The 23073-nt window shown below is 44.0% G+C and overlaps 2 protein-coding genes across 6 annotated transcripts in view; one reads left to right on the top strand and one right to left on the bottom strand.

Annotated features, from left to right (window-relative positions):
- Positions 1 to 423: 423 nt before the first annotated feature.
- Positions 424 to 16527, bottom strand: EIF4EBP2 (eukaryotic translation initiation factor 4E binding protein 2). The gene is made up of 3 exons (XM_034776314.1): positions 16080 to 16527; positions 2799 to 2975; positions 424 to 1277 (listed from the first exon to the last, which is right to left on the bottom strand). The coding sequence occupies exons 1-3, from the start codon at positions 16216 to 16218 to the stop codon at positions 1246 to 1248; spliced, it is 348 nt and encodes a 115-aa protein (XP_034632205.1). The 5' UTR covers positions 16219 to 16527; the 3' UTR covers positions 424 to 1245.
- Positions 15965 to 23073, top strand: part of LRRC20 (leucine rich repeat containing 20) — a 181078-nt gene continuing 173969 nt past the window's right edge. For 2 of the 5 annotated variants that reach the window (XM_034776307.1, XM_034776313.1), the window contains exon 1: positions 16728 to 16804. In XM_034776307.1, coding sequence (XP_034632198.1) covers positions 16739 to 16804 — 66 coding nt within the window. In that variant the 5' untranslated portion in view covers positions 16728 to 16738. The other 3 variants (XM_034776309.1, XM_034776310.1, XM_034776312.1) reach the window with 3 other exon arrangements.

Here is a 23073-nt window from a genome sequence, read left to right on the forward strand (position 1 = left end):
CAGAGAGTGCTTGTTGACATTCGCTTTTTCCCTTCTGATGGGAGGTCTTAAAATTGAAACTATAAACATTTAATAAGTGTATTCATTAAAACTGTTAGTGGGGAAAAACACTCCCCCTAATGCAAGCGAGATGGGGGATGTTGGAAATTAACCATTACTGTAGTACCTTCAATATAACAGTCTATGTGGACCAGCAAAGAAATCAGGAGAAACTAACAAGGGCAAAAATGGAGGAAGTCCTGAGGATAATATAAGATACCTTATATCTTATATTATCCCCCATATCTCAGAAAAAAAAAAGTTTTGATTTAGCATTTGATTTAGCATTTAAAGTACTCAGGGAATAAAGGGTTAAGTTTCTGAAAGTGAGAAGTTTTGGGTGACATTCCTTTGGGATGGAAAGAAAGGAAGAGGAATCAGCAGTATAATGAACTGACAGCTTCCATTAAATACACATAACATTAAGAAGTATCATCAAAAAGTTTGTCAGCGGGATGGAAAGCAAGGAGGTACAAGAGCAAATGAATTAAGGTTATGCGTCTCCAGAAGAGAGAACATGTTACATTGCAGGGCACACAGAGTCATGGAGAAAGGTCACAAGTGGGACTAGTACCCAGGTTCCCCCAGAGTTACTCAAGTGAGTGCTCTGCCCACTGAGGAAAAGGAACTCAGACTGAGCAGAGACTCTTACCCGTTCTCCCACTATTCCTTGTAGTTTCTAAAATGCGAGTGATCAAAAGTATTTGAGACACCATATTACAACTGGTTACTTGCTGTGCAAACATAAGCCCTTTGTGAGCTGGGATCAGGCTGAAGGGAGGGGAACACAGAAAAAGCCATCTCCACTTAGCATAAATCCACCAGTCCCTGGCCCCTTTGCTGTTTGCAATAAATATCCAATTGGTGATGGAGGTACGTTCTCGCTTGTGTATGGTTTGACAGGGTGCCTCTAAAGTGCGAGATGCTAAGGTTCCACTCGGAGTGTTCCTCAGCTCTGTATAATTTGACAAGGGCATCCATTCAGTCACAGAGCAGGGAGATGGGAGTTAAAAAGTGGGGGGGGGAAGAGCAGGATTGGGGAGCTAGATTCTTATCCTTTGGCACTTGGAAGATGAGGTGGGGAGTCTGATGGAGACTGCTGCTACCGCCGCCTCTTCCACCTTTCAGTTACTGATCCGATTAGCAGAATCGAGTATGCACAGGTATCAGGAATTGCTGCCTCTCCATGGTTACACTCTGGGGTAATCAGATGTCCATCTCAAACTGAGCATCATCCCCTGGCAACAGAAAAAGGAGAGCCGCATTAGAGGGAGATCTCAGAAAGCCCTCAAGAGGAAAGACAATCCCAATATACCTCCCAATGCTATTTCCTAACGTATCTTCTGGTAAATAATATAATGGTAGTTTTAATTCCCATAATTAACCTTGCGCAGTAGATAGGGCAAATCAGATAATCCATTATGGAAGAACATGCTCTTCTTGGGAGATGCTGCAATCACTTACAGTATGCATTAAGGACAGAGTGCACAGCCCTGTCTCAGTAATCATTGGTTTAAGTTGGCAGCCTTAAAAAAAAAAATAATCACCAAAATGTCACAAATTTTTATCAATTTATTTTAGGTTCTTTATTTGTAAAAGGTCCTATGAAGATCAGTAACAGCCTTGACTTCAATGCAAATGTCCTAGTTATTGCTAAATATTAATTAATGCATATACAGTCCTATGAACACATAAAGAGCTATATTACTGCAAAAGACACTTTGTCCCTTGACTCTTGCTACCCACATCTCATTAAAAAAGAAAAGAAAAAGAAAGATAGTTTGAAAGCCACCCAGTGGTCTATGGGGAGATAGGGTACAGCAGGAAACAGTTACTTGTTTAATCACATCCCTGTATACATAGGAGTTTTTGATCTTCAAATGTACTTTCTGGGTTTTTTTTAAAAGCTTTTCTACCATGGCAAGAATGGGATGCACGCTGACACTCCCATCTACCTAAATGTTCCCTGCTTAAAAAATAAAAATTCCTGAACCAACAAACAAAAAAAAAAAACACACACACATTTTACCTAAACAAATTTTACCCAAAAGAGGGAGAAGTAACAAAAACATCTCGAAGTCCACTAGGGACTTCGCTATGGCCAACAATTTTCTATGGAAGATGCTTAGGAGCAATGGATGGCAGTATAAAATCCTTACAGATATTAGGAATGTAAATATTGTTTAAACGGTTAACCGATTAAAGGGGGAAGGGCTGGGGTTTCTCTGGGCAGCAAGACGGGGCTGGGGCCGGGCGCAGCGTGTGGTGCTGCGTGGCCAGGGTCCGGCCAGCGCAGCCACAATCCAGCCAGCGGTCCATGAATTAACTGTTAAGGTCAGTTAACCAGTAAGCCTAATGCTTACTGGTTAACCCGTTAACATTTTACATCCCTAACAGATATATAAAAACCCTCTAAACGTATTATTTCACACGACAGTTTCAGGATACAAAACTTCAAGGGGGGTCGGGGGAGGGGGGAGGAGGAAAATGAAGCCATATTTAAGTTAAATATTTCTGAAACCAGACGAGTCTTTTTTGCTGTCCGTGAGACTTAAACAACAATTACTGAACTATTACGGAAAAAAAAATATCACTCTGAGAAAGGAAACCTACATATTAAATTTCAGGCTGCAGATATTTATATGTAATGAGCCCATCACCATGATATCTGAACACAAGATCTGCTAAAATCACAAATAAGGGAGCTATAAAGAAATTAACCAGAGTATCAACCACTACCATCACCCAGTCTCTCTTACCCATTGCATTCTTCCTGTCATGATTGTTCAGATTGTTTATTTCCACTTTGGAATCCTCGACCATGGTACCAGGACTGGTGACTCCTGGAATATTTGGGAGATGGCATGGTGGGGTCTGAGCCATGGGGGAATTGCGGCGATCTAACAGAAACTTACGGTCGTAGATGATTCGGGTACCTAGCACACAGTCAGACAAAAGGAGAAAAATCAGCATTTACGAATACATACAGAATGTGTGTTGATAATGACGTGTCAATGTGAGCAAGGTTCAGACGAAAGAGGCACTTGGAGTCCCACCCCCAGGCTGGTACAATGAGAAGAAATGAAAAGAAGCATTTAGGCTTGGGAGATAGGTCAACTCCAATCACTTCCTGATGCCCTAGAATGGCACTGCCTTTTACCTTAGTTCAAAGGCCTGTTTTCCCCACTCCTGCAATCCTAAAGAGGCACTGATTAAATGCATGTCACCAGACCATATAGGAAAGACAGCCCCAACACCCTACATGCAGATGCTCTCAAGTCAGAACAATGTCCAGCACTGGAGAATCCACCCTTGAGCCAACTCTTGGTGCCCTCAAAATGAGAGAATATAAAAAAGGCTTAGCTTGAAATGAGTCCTATTTCATAACAACTCTTTCTTCCCCACTCTACATTTCAGTCTTTTTCTGTTACCTAAAAAAGTAATAAAGGGGAGAAACTGCTGGGCAACTTCATTTCAAACTGTTCAGTGTTCTCGCAAACTGTACAACAAACATCAACATTCCCTATGTCTCGAAGCCAAATATACATATTTATAAACGCAAAATAAACATAAGTAGACTCACTCCAGTTTAACATTATAGATACAACAAAGTCCAAAACCAGACTTATTGACCATCCTTAACTTTTACAACATTTTTTGTTGTTGTTAATGCAGTGTTTCTGAAAGGAAACTGACAGCTCTGGACATTGAAGTCTTCTATTTATCCACCGTATAGTATGACATGGACAGGATAATGCAAGTTTCCTCTCCAAAGTGCTTCCAGTGTAACTTGGTGGGACTTCTAGGGGGTAAGGGGAAAGGACAATTGTATCTAATTGTACAACGACATACTAGTTGTCACCCTTGCAGGCCTCTATATCCATGAGCACCAATCATGGTGACAGTTTGTGTGATGTGGACTGCTGCCCACTAGTACTATTACCTGTGCTGAGCCCATTTAGAAATGATCAAGTGAGCGAGAGAGGATGGGGAGTAGCACTCTATGCCAAAAATGGCATTACCTGTTTCCAAGTCACTGATAACTGAGAAGAAAATTATCTTGGGGGCTTATGGATCAATGTCTGAACACCAAAAGCATAAGATAGGGTACTAGTTGGTGTTGGCTACAGACTACCAAATCACACTAGGGAACAGGAAGACCACTTCCTTATGCACCTTTCTACAATGTGTAGGAAAAGAACCTGTGTGTGACAGGTTACCCTCCACTCCAGGGTGCCACCTGATGTACTGGAGTCCCACCAGCCTGGGCTCCTTCACCCTGTCCTGCTCTGCCAGGCCCTCAAGCTGCCTCCAGCACACACACAGGTAGGGACATGCCCAGCTGCAGAAAGACAGACACAGACACTGAAATCAGCTCTGCATGGGAAGAATCAGCTAGGGGATTGCCCACTACTCGAGTGCACACCCGCTCTGGGGTGCAAACCCAAAAATGTATTGTCTTGTGCTGCACAGAACTGTACAGCGTAAGCCCATGAAAATCGCCCGCTCTCTCAATGTGGAGGAAGATATGCACAGCTTTTTGCCCCGCAGTTATGAATTGCACAAACTGGTTTAGAGAAAACAAATTTATTAACTACAAAGGATAGATTTTTAAGTGATTAAAATGGATAGCAAACAGATCAAAGCAGATTACTGAGCAAATAAAGCAAACATGCAAACTAAGCTTAGTTTCTTTAGTGTACTATCTACAAGTAGTAATTTCTCACCCTAAATGTTGCTTTAAGCAGGTTGCAGAGTTTCTTGAAGACAAACTGCTCTTGCTTGCAGCTTAGAACTACAAGTACTCCTTTCACAGGCCAGGCACCTTCTTCCCCGGGTCCAGTCCCTTCTTCCCCAGTTCATAGGTGTTTTTAGCAGTCATCTAGGGCAGCGATTCAGTGAAGAACTGACCCTGATTAACTCATTCCCCTTAAATAGGATTTATATATGACAGGAATCCTTTGTTTCCCAGTTTGATCCCAACCCACTACTAGTGGAAAAATACTAGCAGTCCAAAATGGAGTCCAGAACCAAGTAACATGATCCTGCAGTGTCAAAGCATAAATCCTCAGGAAGAAGTCCCAGGAAGGTGGGAGATTAGCATCTGCAAAGTCCTATTGTTCTCCCTAATGGCCCATTGACTAACTAGCCAGACTCATTGCATTCTGTCTGGTGGGCATTCCCCAGGTACAAACCCACTTGTAATTGTTACATAGTCAATATTCCTAACTTCAGATACAGAAATGACACATGCATACAAATAGATAATCATATTCAGTAAATCATAACCTTTCCAATGATACCTCACATCAGTGGTTTTCAAACTGCAGGTCGCGACCCAGTACTGGGTCGCGGAATGTAAGGCACTGGGTCAAGTTGACTCTGGTCAGCACCACCAACCTGGCCGTCAAAAGTCCCATTGGCGGTGCTGCCCAGCTAAGGCAGGCTAGACCCTACCTGTTCTGACACCAGGCTGCAACCCAGAAGCAGCCAGCAGCAGGTCTGGCTCCTGCGAGCTGCCCCAGCCCTGAGCACCGTCTCTGCACCCCCATTGGCAGGGGGTGGGGAAAGGAGTGCCTGTGGGTGAGAGCTGCATGGAGTTGCTTGCGTGCCTCCGCCTAAGAGCCAGACCTGCTGCTGGCTGCTTCCAGGGCAAGCACAGTCCGTAGTGCCAGGACAGGCAGAAAGCCTGCCTTAGCACCCCTGCTGCGCCGCTGACTGGGAGTTGCCAGAGGTAACCCTGCACCCCAATCCCCTGCCCCAGCCCTGAGCCCCCCTCAAACCCAGAGCCCCTTCCTGCCCCCCAAACCACTCATCACCAGCCCCACCTCAGAGCCTGCACCCCCAGCCCAGAGCCCTGCCCCACTCCTGCATCCCAACCTGCTACCCCAGAGCCCTCTCCCATATACTGAACCCCTCATTCCTGGCCTGCCCCACAGCCCTCACCACCACACTCCAACCCTCTGCCCCAGCTCTGAGCCCCTCCCACGTCCCAAACCCCTCATCCCCAGCTCTGTTGGGTTGCAGGCATCAACAATTTTCTTCAATTGGGTCGCCAGAAAAAAAGTTTGAAAACCACTGCCTCACATGACCCATCTTGCATAAAGCATCTTAATTATGCCATATTCATATAATAACAATATCTCTATGAAGAATATGGGACATAACATCACATTGTGATCATTGGGTACTTCATGTGACATGTAGGAGGTCTCTTGCTGCCAGTACTAAAACATCTTTGGAATTTCTAAACATTATAGATGGCAATTTCCTAACTCAAAGAGTGTTGCAGCCAAGATGGGGGAATTCTATATTAGACCTTGTTCTAACAGATAAAAAGGAACCAATCACAGAACTAAAAGTTAATTGTAGCTTAGGTACAAGTGACCATGACTTGATCACATTCATAATGCACAAGCACAATAAGGTCCTGCACACACAGTGCTTCATTAAGGCCAATTTTACAAAGCTGAAAATAATTATGAGCCAAATCAACTGTGAGCAGTAATTTAATGAGAAAAATGTTAATATAATTGGGAATCATTTAACAACACCTTACTTGCTGCCCAAAAAGCTACAATCCCACAACTCAGGAAGAAGGCTGTGCTGGTTAAAAAAACCAACCTAATTTAAAGAGGAATCAAAGATAGCTGTAAAAAATAACAAATGGAAGAATGCAGAAGCTGATGGTAATGAATATAAATCAGACGTTAGGAATAGTAGAAAACTGATAAGGGAAGCCAAGGGACACAGAGAAATCTGTGGTCAACAGATTTAAGGACAATAAAGGAGTTTTATACATATATTAGGAACAAAAAGAATACTGACAATGTTACTGGCCCATTGCTAGATGGAAATGATAGAATTATCAATAATAACACAAAAGGCAGAAGTGTTGAAGAAATATTTCTGCTTTGTATGTGGGGAAAAACAGATGATGCAGTCTCATAATATGGTGCTAACGCTCTTTCCATTCCACTAGTATCTCTAGAGAATGTTAAACAGAAGCTAGACACTTAAATTAGCAGGTCCAGATAACCTGCATCCAAGAGTTTTGAAAGAGCTGGCTGAGGAGCTCGCTGAACTTTTAATGTTGAGTTTCAAGAAGTCTTGGAGCAATGGACAAGTTCCAGTAGACTGGAAGAAAGTTAACGTAGTGCTAATTTTAAAAAAGGGGAAAATGGAATGATCCAGGTAATTATAGACCCGTCAACATAACATTGGTCCCAGGCAAGATATGGAACTTGATTAATAAAGAACTAAAGGAGGGTAATGTAATCAATAACCCGCAGCATTGGGGTTTATGGAAAAGAGATCCTGTCAAACTAGCTTGGATATCTTTTTTTGACAAGATTATAAGTCTAGTTGATAACAATGGTAGTATTCATGTCATATACTTGGACTTTTGTAAGCATTTGACTTGGTACCGCATGATATTTTGATTAAAAAAACCTACAAAGATATAAACTTAACATGGCACATATTAAATGGATTAAAAGCTGGCTAACTGATAGGTTTCAAAAATGTAACTGTAAATGGGGAATTGTCATTGAGTGAATCTGTTTTCAGTGGGGTCCTGCAGGGATCGGTTCTTGGCTCTACAGTATACAACATCTTTATCAATGACCTGGAAGAAAACATGAAGTCACCACTAATAAAGTTTGCAGATGACATAAAAATTGGGGGAGTGGTAAATAATGAATAGGACAGGTCACTGATTGAGTGATCCAGATCACTCAGTGAACTGGGCACAAGCAACCAATATGCATTTTAATATAGCTAAATGAAAGTCTCTACATCTGGGAAAAAAGGAGAAGGCCATACACACAGGATTGGGGACTCTCCTTCCTTAGAGGTTTTTAAGGTCAGGCTTGACAAAGCCCTGGCTGGGATGATTTAGTTGGGATTAGGTCCTGCTTTGAGCAGGGGGTTGGACTAGATGACCTCCTGAGGTCCCTTCCAACCCCGATATTCTATGATTCTATCCTGGGAAGCGGTGACTGAAAAAGATTTGGGGGTCGAGGCGGATAATCAACTGAACATGAGCTCCCAGTGTGATGCTGTGGCCAAAAGAGCTAATGCAATCCTGGGATGCATAAACACAGGAATCTCAAGTAGAAGTAGAAAAGGTTATTTTACCTCTGTATTTGGCACTGGTATGACCACTGCGTCCACTTGCGGTGCCCATAATTCAAGGAAGAGGTTGATAAATTGGAGAGGGTTCAGAGAAGAACCATGAGACTCATTAAAGGATTAGAAACACATGCCTTATAGTGATTGAGCTCCTTGAATCTATCTATTTAGCTTTACAAAGAGAAGGTTAAGGGATGACTTGATGACAGTCTATAAGTATCTACACGGGGAACAAATATTTAAAGATTGGCTCTTCAATCTATCAGAGGAAGGCATAACACTATCCAAAGACTGGAAGCTGAAGCTAGACAAATTATGAAGGGAAATAAGACATACTCTCACTGTTAAAAATGTAATTAACCACTGGAACAATGTACCAAGGCTCGTGGTTGATCCTCCATCACTGACAATTTTTAAAATCAAGATTGGCTGTTCTTCTAAAAGATCTGCTCCAGGAGTTATTTTGGGGAAGTTCTATGGCCTGTGCTACACAGTAAGTCAGACCTGGTGATCAGAATGGTCCCTTCTGGCCAAGGCATAGTAAAGGTCGGAGCTGTAGAGAAAGAAAGAAAACAATAGGTTTTGGAGATAGTGCATCCTTGTACATTAGGGTAAATGGGGATGTGTCTCGAGGATGACATCAAGGTTGGAAGCCAGGAAAGTGGGCGGTGTGGAGTTAGACTTGGTTTTGTAAGAGTGTTGTACATAAATGCAGATGAAAAGGAGAATGAGAGACTGAATAAGAATGAGCAAGAGTGGAGAGATGATTGAGGGGTTAGAAGTGAAGAGTATGAAGGCCACACAATTACTGTTAAGTAGTATGTGATAGCACCTAGCAGCCCAAGTCATGGACAGGATCCCATAATGCTAGGTGCTGTACAAATACAGAACAACAACAACAACAAAAATAATCCCTGCCTCAAAGAGCTCAGTGCTGGATCCCAGGATTGAAGGTAGAGGTGGAGGGGATGGAACAAGAACTCATGGCAGATGGTATCAATTTTTCTTTCGAAAACAACAGTTAAAATCTTGGGCTGAAAAGGAGGTACAGCAGGTGAGTGGGTTTGAAGAGACAGTCAAGGGTGAAGCTGTCATGAGGGCTGTGGGTATAGGAGTTAGGAAAGAAGAAAAGCTGTTTGGCATATTAGGCGATAGAGCCGATGGCAAGGAGGGGCTATCTGTAGTGGAGGAAGTTAAACTGATCTCTGGATTTTCCTCAGAGGCACTCAGCAGCATGGGTAGAGGAACAGAGGAAGTGGGGGAAGTCCAATGCTGGAAACTGATGAGTTGGACTGAGTGTTCAGGAAAGGGAACAAAGATCCTGGTGTGAAGAAGAGAGAGGCCTTGAAAATGGAGCCCTTGGAGTTAAAGTAAAGTAATATCTGTGACGGAGAGGGGCCAGCAGAGAAGTGGGAGGAAGTAGGAATAGCCATGATGGACTGGGATGAGAGAAGTTAAAGGAAGAGAGGCGATGGACACAGATAGAACAGACTAAATATCTTCGATTGCTCTGCTATGAATAATGAACATATCATTGTTCAAACACCTACTGAGCTGCTGATGGTTCAAGGGAAGACAGCAACACCGACAAAAATTTCAATAATTAACTGGAAACTAGATACATAGAGGCATCAGCACTGGGGAAAGCTGTTTAAATATCCCACACTAGGATAGACTGGCATTTCCTGGGGCCCAGAGAAGGGTCCAACCCTCCCCCATGCCTCTCCAAAAAATCACGTTCAAGTAGATTCCTCTCGTCTTTCTACCCCAAGTATCAAACATATTACTCACACACTTCAGGATTCGTTGTCTACACAGGCTTCCTGCTCTGGAAAGATCCTGGAGCCAATAGCAGGGCCCCACCTAGAGGTAAGAGTTTCAGACAGTCACAGGTTATATCCTGTGGATGCCTATTTAAAGAGGCAGAACACTCATTTCAGAGCAGAAACTACGTTGTCAGGACTGAAGATTTAAAATGCAAGGATTTCACTCCAAGATTAGAACTGCAGAAAGATAGAGAACACTATTTTTAATCTGAAGTGAAGCTACGGTCAGAAAAGTCATCGTCATGTCCCACTTTTAGTCTTTATCAGGTGCTTCTATAATCAGAGCTTTTCAGTTTCAAGTCAAAACAAGATTTTTCCAACTGCCAGTGGTGCAAGATCATCCTGGTGTACAAAAAACCCAAGCTGTGTTCCCACATCATCCCTCACTACCCAAGTTCTGGAGCAGAACTAGCTAGCCTGTTGGTAGAGGGAAAGGCAGAAAAGAAGGCTCTTCTCTTCTGCAGCACCACAGCTTTATTCCAGTGCTGACAGGAATAAATTTGGTTTTGACAGTACACGGAGCAGATGACTCAAAAGACACATGAGGAGAATGAAAACTACAGAACCATTTTGCAGTCCCTTTTCTGACCATTAAACAGTACAAAACAGACACAAAAGCAAACTAAGAAAAGGCATTTAAAATTATGTGCACCAAGCTGTGATTCAGAGCAACAACTTGCAACTTTGAGTGAATCAAGTTTGTTCTTTAGAAAAGTAAATGTTGAAATGGATCAAATACAACCTTCACGTTGCTAGTTTAAAGCTAATCAGAGTTGCATGTTTAAGAGTTACACTCAGAATTTTTCTAAGCAATGGGCCTCAGTCATTCCACACCTCAGGGAGGCATCAGACATCTTACCCATGGGCAGCTGTTTTGCAACAAGATATTTTGTATCATGTACAAAGCTCTTTGTGTTTGAACTGCAGAGCAACACTTGAAGTCTTATTTTATCCCCCTTTCTCCCCCATCGTACTAAAAGGAGCAATGGGTCCTGATCCTGATTAGGGCTTCTGGGAGATATTATTTAATATTTCCATGTAGTACTAATAGGCTACCAGCTGAAATATTCTTCAGAAATTTTGCTACTTGGATTCAGGGGGCATTGGGAGTCCACAAAATATTTTCCTGCCTCAGTTCAAGGGGGAGGGGAGGGGAGGGGGGGGGAGAACAAAAAATCACCCAGTGCCTTAGAGGTTCTCAAACTGTGGGTGTTGAGAGATTACTCCAGTGATAAGCAGAAATAAAAAGCACACGTAGCAGGAAAGGAGCCTCCTGAAATAATGGCTCCAGGCAAGGAAGAAACATGAAATAGTAATTGCCACTGTCTAACAGAATGATGAAAAGATAAGTCAAGGGCACTCTCCCAGAAACAAACAGGGCAGTTCGCAGGGACCTCCACTCCTGTTTTCTGAACTGGTAATTTTTAAGGGGATCCTTCACCAGGAGGACTGCACATGTAAAGACACCTCTGAATGCAAAGGAGTTAAACACTGGATCAATTCAAAACATTCCCAGAAACCTTCTACAGAAGGAAGTTATTAAAGGCAGGACCCCCTCTTCATTGTAACAATTTCTGTCAACTTGGGAAAACATCCAATGTCCATGACAGGTGACAAGGTGTAGTTAGTAGTGCTTTAATTTGAAAGCCACCATGAACTCAAAAGGACAGGCAACTGTTTTCGGAAAACAGAAGGGGCTCTGTACAAATGGGATGATCTATCCTAGCTACAGCCTCTGCATCCTCATTCAAAATTCTGTCTTGCCTGTCCTTAGCGTCTACTGGCTCTTGCTGCTCCCTAAGCACTGAACTAGGATTCTTTTTTTGTAGATTCCCTGTCCCCTACAGTTGTCCTCAGCCACACTCACAAATGCTAGTCTTCAATACTCTGTTCCTGAGGGCTCTGCACTAGCTCTTAATTTTCCAATATCTGGGATAAACTCTTACCTCTGTCACTTATGAAAAGGACACCATTAATATGAAGTTAGTTTAAAAAATACAAATTTAACAGCAGTCCTACACCTGTGAGAGCCCCCCCTACCAACACTAGGAGTTTTACAATCACATTTTATTTTTAATATAAAAAAATTGTGGGTCTTGCACATCAGTGAGGACAGAGCAACAGGGAAACAGTTAAATAGACTGGACAGAAAGTGCTGTCAGAATGTGCAAAGTAAATAAACTAAACATATAGATTTCCTTCAACCACTAATCTCAGTTATAGTGATTTTAGGGATTACTTACAACAACAATCAATAAAAAATTCAGATAGACATGGCTATACATAGAGCATCTTTCTGGATGGCAACAATTCTAAGGAGCAGGGAACTGGGAGTTGTTTGATTCTATACCTGATTCTGCCACTTATCTCTTATAAAACTGGGCAAGTTATTTAGTCTCATAAGAAAACTGAGGCCTTATCTGTAAAACAGAGATAAATAATACAGTAGTATTTCCCATCTTTGTAATGTACTTTGAGGTCCCTGGATGAAAGTTGTTTTAAGTGCAGAGTGATGGCGTTGTCCTGAACACATGATATTTTCGACATCACAATTTGGTACTTGAGTAGACGCTGCCAATTGTAAGACCTAGAACAGGGATATCAGAGACAAACCAGATCTGGATTAACTAGCAGTGTAGTGTCTGCTTGTAGTACAATGGGCTCAATCTAGTGGCATAAGTCCTTCATTTCCTTGAGCGATACATTTAAAAGCAGCCAGATGTAGCTACCACCGATTTATTCGTAACCTTTATATTCAAATACTGCATTAAAATAAAACCATCAAGAACACTCTGGATGGAGGGAGGAAAAGACAATCTGAACTGTATTAAAAATAACTTAGCATTAGTACTGTTCTGTGTCCATGGATTTGACTCTGTAAAGTTTTAATGAAGTCCTAAATATTAACTATTACTATAAAAATGATATGCAGCACATTAACTCAAACTTAACATTATTTCTTCTTTTAGTTTCCCAGTATGGATCAACAATTCTCATTCTGAACCACTCACTAAACTGTCACACCTACCACTGAACCAAGGGCATCATTCCATGTGGCTTGTTGCAGGAGCCACATGAGGTAGAAGGAATTTTCTACTATTTTTTTAATTCAAACATTTTAGAGTAGGGAAGTTCATTTTTGAGGTCCATCTCTGTTTCCCCCTCACTCCCACTTTGATTTAATTAAACCTTTCTCTCCTCCCACCTTTTATTTTCATCATTCCCTTTCCCATTTCTTCTGTGCAGCTCTCCTGTTTATTTAATTATGCCTCTTCCTTGTTGTAGGATTCTGGGATCTCCCAATGAAGACATTCTAAATGTTACTTCTTCCCTGAATACGCCAGGCTGAGAAGGTGGAACATAGCTCCCTCTATAACCCCATCAAGGCACAAGCAAGGACAGCTCTCCTCCACACCCCAAGTTCTACAGCATCCAACACCCTTTGTACCTCTCTTATTCCTATTTATAATATTCTGCAGAAGGAGCAGCAAACAGATTCTGGTCAGTTTCATTCTAGTGCTTCTGAGCAGCAGCAGTACCGGTGTGAAGCTCCCATGGGGTATTCTCACCCCAGAATCATTTTTAAAATGTAGACTAATTAAGGAAAAATAAGAACAAAGTCCTGCAACCCTACCCTTAACACAACAGAACCCCATTGTAAACTAGTATAAGCCTGTGAGGTCAGGTACTCCAGTCCTTTACCTTCTCAAAAATTGTATCATTTTGTGAAGTTTTTAAAATCATCATCACCTGTGAATATTTTAAAGATTTGACACCACCAGCATGATACATTCTACAATGTCACACCAAATAGGGATTTCACAACCTATAGTAGATTCAGAACATGTATTTAGGTTCCATGCATTTATTAATATTGTGTCCCTTTTATCCAGCTTCTTTATCACATTCTGCACATACTTCTAATAATAGTTATTTTTTCTGTCATTTACAGATTACCTTCAATGGCAAGCCACCTCCTGCCAACACAGAATACGTAACAGAAGCAAGACCCCACTTAATACCTTAATAGCCAGAAAGATTTTAAAATACCTAATATGGAGAAAGAACAAGTGCAATGATGGAAGTCCATTACACAGGAGGATGCAGCAATATTACACATGGCCTGTAAAATGCACACACCACTAGAACTGTATTTGCTACTTTCTGGCAGCCACAGAAAAGTCACACTAGTGTTTACATTTTTATAGCCATCTGCAAAGTGAGCAAGTGAAGTAGGTCAAGAGACAGTGGAGGATAGGCCTGCTTCTTTAGCAGATATCAACAACATACATACAAACCTACCCACGCCCAGCAGAGAAAAGTTACGGACACAAGAAAAATAGGATAGAGCAACGATGTGGAATTCACATGTTCACATAATCTGCATAATTTGTAACAATGAAAGGGCAAACATCATCCAGTTTAAGAGGAATGGAAGCAATCCTGAGTCTACACTGAAGTGGAAATGAGGTTTGGGCTTTGGGAAAACTATACCGCAAAAAAACCAGCAGGTTCTCAACCCTGAATATTTTTGTTTTAGTCCTGCATGACCATAAGGAAAATTAGGATAGAGTTTCACTAATAATTTCTTTCCACATATTTTACCACTGATCTAAGCCAGGAACCAGGGCACTATTTTTAAAGCAACCCTGAAAACTACTGTGAAATGACTGCTTGGCTATTTAATAAAACAACTTTGCAGACTGAAATATCTGTGAGTGCTTCCCCAAGAGCTCCCCTCCCCCCCCAACAAAGTCAACATTTTGCTCAGGAATCCTGTCTGTATGCACATCAGCTTCTACCGTTCATGCAATGTTCAAGTCATGTAACATCACGGGACTTACTGTTAATTGATGTTTATTTGGGGTGGTGGGGAGGAATTATTTCATGGGTCAGCCTGGTCTTCTGTGAGATGACAAGGTTAAGCTTTAGTTTTTTTAAATACAAATAGGATCTCTGGTGCTCCTATGCCTGGACTCCTATTTAGCAATTTTATTAATAAAGTCAACAAGAGCAGCAGGCATATCAATAGGTTAATGCAAGCCTTGTTGTCCAAGAACAGACCTAAATGGAGGTTGCTGCAGAGTCTACATCCGTGTTAGTCTACAGTGCAAAGTTAGCACTTCCTTAAACTGAGCCCTCCACGCTGGCTGATGCATTTCTTTAGTCAGAGCTAAAAGAATCCCAAGCCCCCTTAATAACGGCCAGGGGCTGGCTCCACACTGGGGGCGTTCCGAGTTCTCGGTGGAGTTCATGTTTCTCTCCCTGCTGCAGCTGCTGGAGAATTCCCCCTAGTCCCCCTCTCCTATTGTGCAACCGTCACGGGCTTGTCCTAGACTCTTAGGCCTTGTTTACAAATATCTCACCGCTAGCCCCACACCAAAAAGGGAGAAGGAGCTTGGGGCCCAGTGCAACTGGCTCCAGACCCAGCATAAGCTCCTTCCCTCCCCTCCCCTCCATCCTTCCTTCCAAAATAAAAGCCAAAGATTACAAATACATACCGAGGGGGGAAAAGGCCCTATTCGTGCTGGAGTCTCTCCTCCCCGCTTTGTACAGCGATCTCTGGTGCACCTATTTCTCTTTGCTCCCCAACAAAGCCTCTGGTCCTGTATAGCACTCCTATACCCCTTTGCTTTGAGGACCCGAGGAACACGGTAGAAATCAAGCAAGCCCATAGGTGAGGTCCCCACCGCACAAGGAGTAATAAAGCTGAGTGCTTCAGAAAAAGTGAGGGTCGCGCCTACTCCACATATGACTGACTATCTGCACTTTCCCACACGTTCTCCCCTTCAATTGCACCCACTATAGCATTAATTGCATGCACTTCTCTGCAAATTCCCCTCCCCCATTTAATTGCATGCGCTTTTCACGCTCCCCCGCCCCCATTAAAACTGCCAGCTGTGTAACGTTAATTGCATGTACTTTGCTACATCTCTATTCTCTCCCTCACGTTAATTGCATGCACGTTTCCCCGCCGCTGGTTGCACAGAGCCCCGAGTGGTTGCCTGCAGTGAGGAGACTGGTGCGTGTACTGATGGAGGCCTTGGCCTGGCCACAGGGGCAGCTGGGGGTGCTCTTTACCTCCAGGAGTGGTAGAAAACAGGGTCCCCCCGGGCGTGGTGCAATAGTCATGAGGTAGCTGCGTGGCGTCGCTGATGGGCACCGTCCTGGTGGGGATGGCCCGGCTCTGGCTGTGCTGGTGGCCGCCGGAGGAGGACATCTCCCTGCTCTATTGTCCCGGCTGCTGGGGGAGGTAGGTGGCCGGGGGGAGGGAAGGGGGCAGAGACGCTGAAGGAGGAGGTGGTGGAGGCGGCGGCGCTGGACTCACTCCGGGGGCGGGGGGAGGGCAGCAGCCGCCTCTCTTCTCCGGTTCCTCGGCACTTTCTCTCGGTCCACCGCCTCCACCGCCACCTTCTCCCTCGGCCTCCGCCAGTAGCAGGAAACCCGGGGCGGGGGCCGACGGCCGAGAAGGGAGGGGAGGGGCGGGACGTGCGGGGAGGAGCAGCCCGGCGGGTGGGGGCGGCCTGTGGCAGCTGCCGCTGCGCGAGCTGGTGGGGCCGTTCCGGGCACGCGGCTCTGCGCCCCCCCAGCGTTTTGTGCCACCCGCTCCTCGGGCCCAGCGGGGAGGCGACTCGTCCCCTTGTACACAGGCCGCGCCAACGGGGACTGCGCCCCGGCTCGCGAGCTGCTCGGATCTCCTGGGCCAAGCTCGCCGGAGAGCCGTACGTAGTGCTGGCAACATGCTTGGGACACACGTGTGTGTTCAGTACACCATGTGCATGCTGGGTGCACCGATCTACGTGCAGGTTCGGGTTGGTGTGCACGTGCCTGTGGTGCAACAATGCCTTGCAGGGCTTGCTTTTATTTTATTTATACACTGATTACTAACGGTGCCTAATGTACTCTACAGACATAAAAAAGAGACAGTCACTGCGTTGGGGGGTTGACAATCTAGATTTCTGACCTGGTGCGAGGAGTGAGAGTGACGGGGAGGACAAGGGATGCAAAAAAATAAGGCCAAGAACATCTAATAAAATAAGTACTGTACCATATATAGCAACAGAGCTCTATGCCTATTTTTTGTAACATGGGATTAAATAATAAGGAACTGGAACTTCTCTAAAGAAAATACATGTTGCTCCTAAGCGGTGGTTGCTCTTAACAAGGTGTTGCTGTGAACAAGCATCTGCTTACTGTGGTTCGGTTAGATAATGGCGCCCACATACGTAATTTAAACACAGCGCTCTGGAGATAAACTATATAGCATAAATGACTAATATTTGGATTTTTTTAGTCTAAAGTTCCTATCAAAATATACCATGATATTGTCTCTAAAAGCGACTTGGATTTTTTTGTCCTTGCTTTATATTTTCTGTCTGGAGTCTCAATTCTCTTTCTGTTTTTCTAGACTTTCATTTTAAGTATTGTCTCTGCCTCTTTCTACATCTTCATCCACAAAATGGCATTGATTGTGCTAGTGCTATTTTGTAACCCAAAGTACCATGAAACTGGCTTTCTTGCAATATTTTGCTGTAGTGCTGTTATTTTTATTAACTGTCAGGGTAATTAGGGCAACTTTATTATCATTACCATACTTATATGCTGATTTGTTCAGTAAAATGCCTAAGGACAAGTTTCAGAGGGGTAGTTGTGTTCGTCTGGATCCGTAAAAAGCGACAGAGTCTCCTGTGGCACCTTATAGACTAACAGATGTATTGGAGCATAAGCTTTCGTGGGTGAATACTCACTTCATCAGATACATGTAGTGGAAATTTCCAAGAGGCAGGTATAAATATGCAGGCAAGAATCAGTCTAGAGATAATGAGGTTATCAATCAGGGAGGATGAGGCCCTCTTCTAGCAGTTGAGGTGTGAACACCAACGGAGAAGAAACTACTTTTGTAGTTGGCTAGCCATACACAGCCTTTGTTTAATCCTGAGCTGATAGTTCACTTACAAATTTGACACCGAAGCTCAGTAGTTTTGCTTTGAAGTCTGGTCCTGATGTTTTTTTGCTGCAGGATGGCTATCTTTAAATCTGCTATTGTGTGTCCAGGGAGATTGAAGTGTTCTCCTACAGGTTTTTGTATATTGCCATTCCTGACATTTGACTTGTGTCCATTTATCCTTTTATGTAGGGACTGTCCAGTTTGGCCAATGTACATAGCAGAGGGGCATTGCTGGCACATGATGGCGTATATTACATTGTTGGACATGCAGGTGAATGAACCGGTGATGATGTGACTGATCTGGTTAGGTCCTGTGATGGTGTCGCTGGTGTAGATATGTGGGCAGAGTTGGCATCGAGGTTTGTTGCATGGATTGGTTCCTGAGTTAGAGTTACTATGGTGTGGTGCGTGGTTGCTGGTGAGAATATGCTTAAGGTTGGCGGGTTGTCTGTGGGCGAGGACTGGCCTGCCTCCCAAGGCCTGTGAAAGCGAGGGATCATTGTCCAGGATGGGTTGCAGATCACTGATGATGCGTTGGAGAGGTTTTAGCAGAGGACTGTAGGTGATGGCCGGTGGAGTTCTGTTGGTTTCTTTCTTGGCTTGTCTTGCAGCAAGAGGCTTCTGGGTACACTTCTGGCTCTGTTGATTTGTTTCCTTATTTCGTCATGCGGGTATCGTAGTTTTGAGACTGCTTTGTGAAGATCGTGTTGGTCTCTGTCTGAGGGGTTGGAGCAAATGCAGTTGTACCTCAGCGCTTGGCTGTAGACGATGGATCGTGTGGTGTGTCCGGGATGGGAGCTGGAGGCATAAAGGTAGGCATAGCGCTCGGTGGGTTTTTGGTATAGGGTGGTGTTAATGCGACCATCACTTATTTGTACCGTGGTGTCTAGGAAGTGGACCTCCTGTGTAGATTGGTCCAGGCTGAGGTTTATGGTAGGGTGGAAGCTGTTGAAATCGTGGCGGAATTCTTCCAGAGTCTCCTTCCCATGGGTCCAGATGATGATGAAATCATCAATGTAACATAGGTAGAGAAGGGGCATAAGTGGACGAGAGCTGAGGAAGCGTTGTTCCAGGTCAGCCATAAAAGTGTTGGCATAATGTGGGGCCATGTAGGTGCCCATAGCGGTGTATAAGGACAAGTTAATTGCTATCAAACTACACTGCATATTTTGTAATTCTTGCAATCTATATCAAGTTTAATTCAGAACAACCAAGCTCTGGGGTTGGATGCCTCAGGAGATAAGAAGTTAAACCTTTCATCTCCTGACCACTGGTTGAAATTTAGCTTACATTTGTAATATGAAAGTAACGAGTGACGACAATTCGTGTGACCTGTGTGAAATGAGCAGGTGGTCTCTATTTCCTAGTGGACAGTGTCTACATCCTAAAGGAATACATAGCTGTGCCACTCACTAGAACCCTTGGTAGTAGTGTTAGGAGAGAAGCTAATGATTCACCAGCCATGGAGACTGAACTACCTTCACCATTAAGGCTTGGCAAAATTTTCATATTGTAACTATGTCTGAACACAGTTGTCAACACTGGTAGCTGAATAGGAACTGAACACAGTGGTTAGCCAGTGGGCCACTGAACACCATTTGTTGTAGTATATAGACTCCCAAACTCTGTTCAGCCCTCATTCAGCTGACATGGCTACTGCCAACACTGTTCAGAAACGGTACAATTTCAGTGTTGACAAGGCTGTAGAGATGCAGATGATAGTTAAAACGCATTTATGGAGCAAGATTTAGAAGCTTGTACTGTCACTGCCTATGCTGAATTTTCCTGTGGAAGAATCAATCTATCTTTCATGAGCAGTAAATTCACTTTAAAAAAAGGGGCAGTAAATGGGAATACACCAGAGGCAGGATGTCTAGCCCCTAGGTAAAATATACTTTGTATCACACACAACAGTAAATGTTCAAGCTAATGGACTATGATGTCTTTTCTTCCCTCCCACAAATTTTCTTCTATTTTATCACAATAGCACTCTTAATTTGTTGGACGTGGAGGTACAATATACACTTTATTATTGTATTTTAATAAGCAAATTACAGTAAAGAATTAAAATATTGTGTGAATGTAGTGCTGGAGAAATGTGGCCGTCTATTTCAGTTTCTCAGGAGAGGTGGGGCCTCCAAGGTGAACTCATTACAGAAACATGAATGACCTCCCCTTCAGGGGAGGGGTGGAACCACCAGGAATCAGAAGTCAGTTAAATAGGGGAGACAGATGAAAATTGCAGAGATGAATGAGAGCAGACAGGCAGTAATAGGACACTGCTGTGACATGTGGCAGGCTGACCTACATGGAAGCTGATTTGCTGTTTTTAGCCCACAGAATGGGTACTGCCTGAGCATTGACAGAATAAGATTTGCTCACTGTCCTGTCAGTGTTTCACCCCTCTTGTTGCCAAAAGAAAAAAGGGGAGATACCTCATGGTTAATCATAAACCAGTCTCTCTCACTAAACAATCAAACTGATAGCAAGAAACATAAACCCCAATTACAGGGCAGGTTTCGGAGTGGTAGCCGTGTTACGAGGAGTCCTTATGGCACATTAGAAACTAACAAATTTATTTGGGCATAAGCTTTCATGGGTTAGAAGCCATTTCATTAGATGCATGGAGTGGAAAACACAGTAGCAGGTATGTATATACATAGAACATGAAAAGATGGGAATTGCCTTACCAGGTGGGGGGGTGTCAAGGTTCCTTCCCCACTCTGAACTTTAGGGTACAGATGTGGGGACCTGCATGAAAACCTCTAAGCTTAACTACCAGCTTAGATCTGCTTTTGCTGCCACCAACCAAGTGATTTATGAGTTATTTGGGAAACTCTGTCTTCCCCCCAAAAAACCTTTCCCTCCCTGGGTAGCCTTGAGAGACTGCTCCACCAATTCCCTGGTGAACACCGATCCAAACCCTTGGATCTTAACACAAGGAGAATTTAACCATCCCCCCCCCCCCCATTTCCCCCACCAATTCCTGGTGAGTCCAGATCCAATCCCCATAGATCTTAAAACAAGGAAAAATCAATCAGGTTCTTAAAAAGAAGGCTTTTAATTAATTAAAGAAAGGTAAAAATCATCTCTGTAAAATCAGGATGGAAAATAACTTTACAGGGTAATCAGATTCAAAGAGCCCAGAGGAACCCCCTCTAGCCTTAGGTTCAAAGTTACAGCAAACAGAGGTAAACACTCTAGCAAAAGGTACATTTACAAGTTGAGAAAACAAAGATAAATCTAACGTGCCTTGCCTGGCTGTTACTTACAAGTTTGAAATATGAGAGACTTGTTCAGAAGATTTGGAGAGCATGGATTGATGTCTGGTCCCTCTTAGTCCCAAGAGCGAACAACCCCCCAAAACAAAGAACACAAACAAAAGCCTTCCCCCCACCAAGATTTGAAAGTATCTTGTCCCCTTATTGGTCCTTTGGGTCAGGTGTCAGCCAGGTTACCTGAGCTTCTTAACCCTTTACAGGTGAAAGGATTTTGGAGTCTCTGGCCAGGAGGGATTTTATAATATTGTACACAGGAGGGCTGTTACCCTTCCCTTTATAATTATGACAGGGGGTCAGTCTAACGAGACAATTGTACCCATTTTATTGAGAGGAAAATAACAGGGTGGGAAATTATGTTCTTATCTACTGTCTCTATTTAATAATTGCTTATAAGAAGTTCAAAGGTATAAGGGAAAAGCAGATTGATATTTAGATGTTTAGGAGAATATCCAAGACTGTAACTGTATTTTAATATTATATGAGATATTTTGAGAAGTGAACATAAATAAGACTGTGATTGAACAATGATATGCTGCATCTTTAATTGGTGTTTCTGTCTCTTTGGCCTCACTGCAGGGGAACCATACAGCAGGCGCCAAGAAAAGGGTATTTTTTGCAGACCCTTCTAGGAAGTTTAGGGTTACAGATGCCCCCTGACTTACGCAATCGTTCCGTTCCAGAAAGCCTTACGTAACTCGAATTTTGTGTAAGTCGGAAACGTATACCCGTACGTTACGCAAAAATTTCCGCAACTCGAAAATCCTATTTCTGGTTTATGGAACTTTTTCCTGTAAGTGCGAATTTGCGTAAGTTGGGTCTTGCATAACCCGGGGAGCATCTGTATATCATTGGAGGTTTCCCCTTTTCATCATTTGTGCATTGTTAGGCTGATGAACCCTCAGGTCTTTGGGAGGATCTTTTGTGTACTGATTGCACTGTAACAGGGTAGTTAGTCCTTTAGGAGATGGAGGGCTAGGGGCCAGCCAACCCTGGTTACAGAAAGAGGCACACCTGTGAGAGATTAGCTGTTTCTTCATAAAGTACAGCAGGAAGCTACACTGAAGGGTTCGAAGTTCAGAAATTTCAGGGAGTGAGAGAGGCTCATGAAAGGAAGATCCTAGGACTTTAGAAAACAGAAAGTTGAAGCTTCTGCTAGGTAGGATCTCAGAGTGGCCTACCAAAGCAGGAATAAGTGTGGGAAGGAAAAGGTTTAGAGTAACCTAATAAGAGGGGGAAAGTATGGCTTAAGGCAGGGGTCTCAAACTCAGATGACCTCGAGGGCCACATGAGGACTAGTGCATTGGCCCGAGGGCCGCATCACTGACACCCCTCACTTCCCTGAAATCCTCACTCCAACTCTGAGCCCTCCCTGCCCCCAGGGGATGCAGGAGGGCTGTGGGATGTGGTGGTGGCTTAGGGCTGGGAGTTGAGGTGCAGGAGGTGTGCAGGGTACGGCAGGGAATTGGTGTTTGGGGTGCAGGGTGCTGCGGGGGCTCGGCAGGGAGTGCAGGAGATGTGCAGAGTGTGGCAGGGGGTTTAGGGCAGAGAGTTGGGATGAGGGGTGCAGCGTGTGGCAAGGGGCTTCAGGCAGGGGGTTGGGGTGCAGGAGGAGTGAGGGGTTCAGGGTATGGCAGGGGGCTCCGGGCAGGGGGTTGAGGTGCAGAAGGAGTGCGGGGTGTGGGCTCTGGCCCGGCGCTACTTACCTAGAGCTGATCCAGGGTGGCAGCGCTGCGCACCGCAGCCAGGGCAGTCCCCAGCCCCGCTCCACTCTGCTCTGCTCCAGGAAGCAGCCGGAGTCCCTGGGGGGGGGGGGGGGGGGGCCCCCGGGGGCCCGGTGTCCCCCCCC

Source organism: Trachemys scripta, chromosome 7, assembly GCF_013100865.1.
Source record: "Trachemys scripta elegans isolate TJP31775 chromosome 7, CAS_Tse_1.0, whole genome shotgun sequence".
In the NCBI taxonomy this organism is placed as follows: domain Eukaryota; kingdom Metazoa; phylum Chordata; order Testudines; family Emydidae; genus Trachemys; species Trachemys scripta.